General features: G+C 36.0%; 1 protein-coding gene across 2 annotated transcripts; it reads right to left on the bottom strand.

The window, feature by feature from the left end:
* Positions 1–524: 524 nt before the first annotated feature.
* On the bottom strand, positions 525–4388 carry LOC113309658 (glucan endo-1,3-beta-glucosidase 14-like). Of its 2 annotated transcripts, XR_003340702.1 has the most exons (4): positions 4227–4388; positions 2813–3873; positions 2377–2724; positions 525–870 (listed from the first exon to the last, which is right to left on the bottom strand). XR_003340702.1 is itself a non-coding variant. In XM_026558129.1 (3 exons), the coding sequence occupies exons 1-3, from the start codon at positions 4276–4278 to the stop codon at positions 2665–2667; spliced, it is 1173 nt and encodes a 390-aa protein (XP_026413914.1). In that variant the 5' UTR covers positions 4279–4388; the 3' UTR covers positions 2048–2664. The 2 variants fall into 2 exon arrangements, 1 of the variants encoding a protein (XP_026413914.1); XM_026558129.1 differs by lacking the exon at positions 525–870 and having other exon boundaries at positions 2048–2724.
* Between the last annotated feature and the right edge of the window lie 1985 nt (positions 4389–6373).

Raw genomic sequence — 6373 nt, 5'->3', positions numbered from 1 at the left:
AGTATCGTAATCCAACTCAAGTATAAAATTCTAGAAAAAGAAGATGCTAGACAAAGTCGCAGTAGACAATCAATCTATTAGTATCATGAAAACCAATGTGAAGCCACGTATAGGTAAGTAAGGTAATTGCGTTTACATACCAACTGATTAATTTCCAGAATTTTATTTATGCGTATTTTCATAAAATTCCACTTAAGTGATGTATTTTAATTCACATTGGGAGTTTTTTTCTTCTCTCACATTCCTATTTTTAATGCTGGTTAGTGGCTCCTCCATGACGACAACCATCTAGCTGATGTTCCTCGGGCCAATAGAGTTATTGTATTTCAGCTTGAAGCTCAGGTTGGAACTATTTTGTAGCGTGAAATCTGAACTTAGTCCCTTTGGATTACGACTCTGTGCAAGTCTGTTCCGCCAAATTGATAAAATGTTTTACAACTTTGCTACGGGAACCTGGAAAAGGCGTTTGTTACAATTCCAGTAAACGTGTAGCACCATAAATTTTATCGATCACATTTTTACAATATCGCCAAAAAATAAAATAAAATTGCAAATTTAAAGCCAAATCTGGCAGTAATACATTTTTTTTTTGTTTGCTTCATTTTCAATTCATTACCAAAAATGTTTTTTTTTTTTCTTTTTTCTTTTGAAGCTTATTGTTTATTCCTAGATGATTGAATCGAAAAATAAATAAAAAATAATATTGGAATCTGAATTAATGTACTGTACAATTTTGAATTAATTTTCTTCATGTTCAATTTTTTCGTATGATCCAAGATGCACGCAACCAAAACTGGATCTGCCCATGGTATTTGCATATTGAGAATTATGGCATTAGTACTGGTTCCCTCTGCCCTTTTAATTCATTTCCTGCACCAAGTTTCAAACAAGAAAGCAATTAATTCCTTGAAGTATACATTTAAAATTACAAAAACAAGAAGGAAATGATTTATTTGGTCTAGTCTGATGCTAAATAATCAACTTTGCCGGATAACCAGATGAGTCCAGTTTTGTGCACACTTGTACGGATGATTAGCTAGCGGAGTCGCAATCTTTAATGTGAAGCTAGCTAATATTTCATGTTGTGTGCAGTGAAATGTCTCATGGTAGCTCAGAAACAATGTTGTCCATCCAAATTGGTCAACCTTTGGCATATGAACGACTCTATGTACATACATACAGTTCTAAATAGTTTTATAAGGTTCATAATTTCTTTGGTGGCCTACTTATTTCTATACTGCAATAGAGTAATACAAAAAGGGGACATTATCATTTATTATCATCCATCCTTTCTCCATCCAATCCTCAATGGTTGAAAATTATGGCGATAATAAAATAATGGGTTGATACTGATCATATGATCATATCTCTCTCGCTTTCTCTTGAAGTTTGGTAGGTTAATAATCACTTCAAAGGAGCATTTTGTATGCTTAGTTGTCGCTGTTGGTAGGCCGCATATGAGATGTTCATGATCTATTAGTATGGCATATGCCATTGTTTCTATATTCGTGTAACCTAATACAATAATATAGTACAGGAAGAAACATGCAGTGTGAACTTGATAAATGTAGTCACTTATTGTCATTAGTATATGTATTTCGTAACAAAGAAAATTAACATGTATCATAATCTGTTGGTCTCTTTTATATATACTGAGATATCGTATTCTTGATGGAGCTCCTACTTTATAAAGGAAAAACAAATCGTTATCAATTCTTTTTTTGTTTATGTGGTCTTTGATGAATCCTCCTTCAATATTCTTGAATTGGCTGTATGGCTTATTCAAGAAAAGGGAAGAGGACCCCCATATCGACCTCACCAATATTGGACCAATATGCATGTTGATATTCAACTGAATTGGACACTTGTAGAATATCCTCATCTATAGAGGTGGGGGGTTACATCCAAAATGTGTAAGCCCTGATGAGGCTAGCCATAAATATCACCTTCTGTCTAAAAAAGATGATATTGATATCCTTCCATTTTCTTAATAAGAAAACAAAAAATGTATGACATTTGATTGTTGTCCATTTATGCAAAAGAAGTAACCGAAAGAAGAAGGAATTTTAATGTCTTTTTGGTCTACAAAAAAAAGTTTGTTTTAGACAAAGACGAATTTCCTTTTTGTTCATTATCAATTGCTAGAAGATTCATCACTTTGCAATTGCATGATTGAAATATGGTGGGTGGATTTAGAGATAAGATGACAAAATTCTATCACTAGATTTTCTAAAAAGAAAAGCAATACAACTACACAAATTAGGTGGATACTGGTATATACAACCTGAATACGAAATTCGTGATCATCCTAATTTCTACAAACTCATCGAACCGAATAGTTGGTACTTAATAATGGAATCTTGTGAAATGACTTACTTGTGAGAGCTTCAAACAGCATGGGCAGAAAATTTTTGTTCACACTCTCTCCGTGGGTTCAGCTCCTTTTGGTCACTTGCTCTCATTATGTTTCCCATATTGAACATCAAACTTATGCTTTATGGACAGCTCTTTTGTGGATATGCAATAGACAGATGCAGCTGGCGATTGAAATTTTAGACACGCAAATGAATGACTGAACGCGTTAATGAACACTCGGCCATGAGGCGCTGCCCCGCAAAAGAATTGTCCATAAAGCATTTTTGGTTGAGCAGATAGGAGTTCTGCTCAAACATGGATTAGAAATCCCATGACGATGAAGATCAAAAAGCCTAAGATTGTCATAACCTGAAATCACGCAATAAAAATGGTTTAGACTTAAATTCTAGTATCCATTTCAAAGAAAAAAAAGGTGCACAAAATTTCTGTTTCTTACCTGAACTTTAGATGCTGAAGAATAAACAAGCTCCGGAAGATAGCCCTGTGGCCCCTGTCCTTGTGCCCCTAGACTGTAAACCGGCCTACCATCCGGATAGAACAACCCGTAATTTCTCTCCGAAGCCGGTCCGGGCTTCATATTCTCGTTAAACAACGCGAAGACGAAGATATCGATAGGAACAGATGGTTTCATTGGAGTACCTTTATCTTGTTGAACTCTACTAATTAAATTTCTATGATATTCTCCTGCATTCTGCGGGTTAGCGCCAACTTCATTTTCATCACCTTTAGAAGGCCAACCAGTTTCAGATATCTTAATATCTACATCTGAATGACCCATTGCTTTCATCGCCGCGTAAACAGCATCAATTTGAGCATACAACATATTATCATAATGCAAATTTGTAACCGGATCAACCATTCCTTGATTAGGCTTAAAAAGAACATAATCTAATGAAACTTCGTTCGGGTTATCCTTGTATGCGAAAAATGGGTACGCATTGATAAGAAATGGCGACTTGACTTGAGCATGAAAATCAAGAATTGGTTTAATATAAGACGCGAAATCTTCCCGGAAAACACCAGATGACGGTGGGTAAGAACTGGATAAAATTGTAAGCGAATGTGCGGTAGTGACATTCACCTGTGAGCTCAATCCTAATGAAACTAATGCGTTGTAAACTGTCTTCATCGCCGGTAAAAGATTAGTCATGATTTCCGGCTGTGCATTAGCCAAATTACTACCGAAAACTTCGTTTCCGACGGTGATGCAAGTGATTTTAGTTTGTGGTAAGAATGGTTGAACGTATTGTTTAACCCATGCTTCAGCTTTTGTTGGATCAGTCATGTCTGAGATGTGTTCGTTACCTAATCCTACGATGAATTCGACGTTTGTGTTTGCGAAAGCACGGAGAACGTTCGGATCGGCATCGTAGAGTTTTACTTTGTTTATTCTCAGGGATTGAAGTAGTACGGCGACTCGTTGCGGCGACGGGAGATTGTTTGCGATCTGGCCGTAGTTTATTCCTACTCCTAAACTTTGTATTTCAACCACGAATCCTGAAAACAAAAATCAAAAAATAAGATTTAATTTTCGAAAGGAAAATTGTAAAAGTTCTGATTCATAATTTGGGATCAAGAAAAGAGAATCCGAGGATATAATTCTGATACAGAATGAAAAAATTAGAATCAAATTACTGAAATTTACTCATAAAAATCTATTCAGTAAACAAAAAACAATCAAAATTCAGCTCAGATAATATTGAAATCCATTATAAGAAAGAATTACATACATTTCAGAACAGAGATGTTCTGAATTAACTCAAAAGAAAAAAGAGTATGAACAAAGTAATCATAAACTAAGTAAATGCTAATTAATTACTAGAGCTAATTAGATGAGAAATTGAACGAACCTAAAATTAGAAGAAGGAAGAAAAGAGCGCGAAATCTGATCGGAGAATCCATCAAATCAAGTAAATTCTGATCAAAAAGAGAGAAGAGAAATTTGATTTCTAATGTGAGAAATTTTTCTCCTCTGCTCTGTTTTTGAGTCTCTTCTTAGTTTGAGTTCTAAGATAGATGTTATCTTTATATAGAAAAATCCGGAGCTCAAATGAAATCTGTAACGATTATATTCTAAGATATTGACACGTGTAAAATCTGAACTAAACAGGCGGTTACATTTTTAACCGACAAATTTTACTTACCGCCTTAGTTAAACAAACCGACATATTTTACTTACCGCCTTGGTTAAACAATTTTGACTACTTTGTTTTTTACCACGTGGTAAGACTCGTAACCGTTTTGATGTCTCTTTGACCATTTTCTTCCACTGGATTTTGTTTTCAAATTGTGTCTGCCGCATGGTTTGACCGGTTTGTTTTATTGGAGGCAGCCGCAGCCATTTTGAGAATTTGATAACTCTTACACTTTGTTCACATTAGGCTATGTGATGTAACCAGTTGCAATGTTGCATCGTCCAGTGGATTTTTCCGGACTAAAATATTTGGGTGAAGTCCTTTGGCCGCCTTTAAGGGTTGCAACAAGTTGATCCTCTTGGGTTAACCATGCTGATAGTATTTGGCTCATGGCTTTGTTATTAAATTTTGTTCGAGTACTTTTGCTGATAATTTTTTGTCCTCGAGTTAGATGGTGATTTTTGTTTGATTAGTTTATAGGCTTTTCTCATTTGTGTTGTTTGTAACAACTTGTACATGGTGCTTGCGTGAAGCCATGAACCCAGCAGTGTCAGAACGCATTTGGGATGAAATTCCCATTCACACATACGAAGAGTTCCTTATTCTTTTACTCCAATCTCGTACACATTTTTTTGTTTGGCAATTCTTTTACTTGATTTTAGACAAACCAGAGAACAATGAAAGAAATCGCTTTATATTTTTTTGTTTTATATAAAATGGTTTCAGCCCTTAGTAGGACTAGTATCCCCTTTATAAATCCTGAAATTCACTGGTTATAAAGCTAATTCTATAGTTTTAGGTTTTTTGTTGGAATATTTTCAACGCCGCTAACCAAAGGGGGTCCTGGGGGGCATCGCCCCCCAGGCTGTGGTCGACCTGGTATTGATTACTTTGATACATATGCTCCTGTTGCACGCATTTCATCCATTCGTTGCTTGATTGCACTTGCTTCTATTCATAAGTTGGTTGTGCATCAAATGGATGTTAAAACTGCTTTTCTAAATGGGGATTTAGAAGAAGAGATATATATGGAACAACCTGAAGGTTTCATATTACCAGGCCGAGAAGAAAGTTTGCAAGTTAGTGAAATCTCTCTATGGTTTGAAGCAAGCCCCTATGCAATGGCATGAGAAGTTTGATAAAGTAGTTTTGTCATATGGGTTTGTGGTGAATGATGCGGACAAATGTATCTATAGTAAGCATGATAGTTCTGGTTGTGTGATTCTCTGTTTGTATGTTGATGATATGTTAATCTTTGGGTCTGACATATCTGTTGTGGAAGAAACAAAGAAGTTTCTTAGTTCTAACTTTGATATGAAGGATTTAGGAGAGGCTGATGTAATCTTGGGAATTAAGATCCTAAGAAAGGGAGATGAGTTGGTTTTAACTCAATCTCATTATATTGAGAAATTTCTCAAGAAATATGGTCACTTTGATGACAATCCAGCACCTACTCCTTTAGACCATACTATCAAGTTAATGAAGAACACCGGCCGTACTCATGCTCAACTTGAGTATTCTAGTGTTATTGGGAGTCTTATGTACGCTATGCATTGCACAAGTGGTAGGCTTCTAAAAGAGTATAAAAATTATCCCCGGCAGCGGCGCCAAAAACTTGGCAGGCCCGGAGATATGTATAAAAATGAAGCGCAATGAAACGGGGGCCTACAGTAATACCGCAAGTGCACGGTCGTCGGTTGTAGCTCGTGCAAGTACGGGTCGATCCACAGAGATCGGGTGTGTTTTGGAATGTTTCTAGCTAATTTAGGTTCCTAGATTTGCTTTGGGCTTAAAAGCCTTTTGGAAGTGTTGGGCTTAATGTACTATTGGGTTAGTTTTTAACAATGAAATACTTTAGGTCT

The sequence above is a fragment of the Papaver somniferum genome, chromosome 9 (genome assembly GCF_003573695.1).
Source record: "Papaver somniferum cultivar HN1 chromosome 9, ASM357369v1, whole genome shotgun sequence".
Classification (NCBI taxonomy): Eukaryota; Viridiplantae; Streptophyta; class Magnoliopsida; order Ranunculales; family Papaveraceae; genus Papaver; species Papaver somniferum.
Note: the sequence above shows the minus strand (reverse complement) of the source record. Positions and strands in the feature narration are given on the sequence as shown.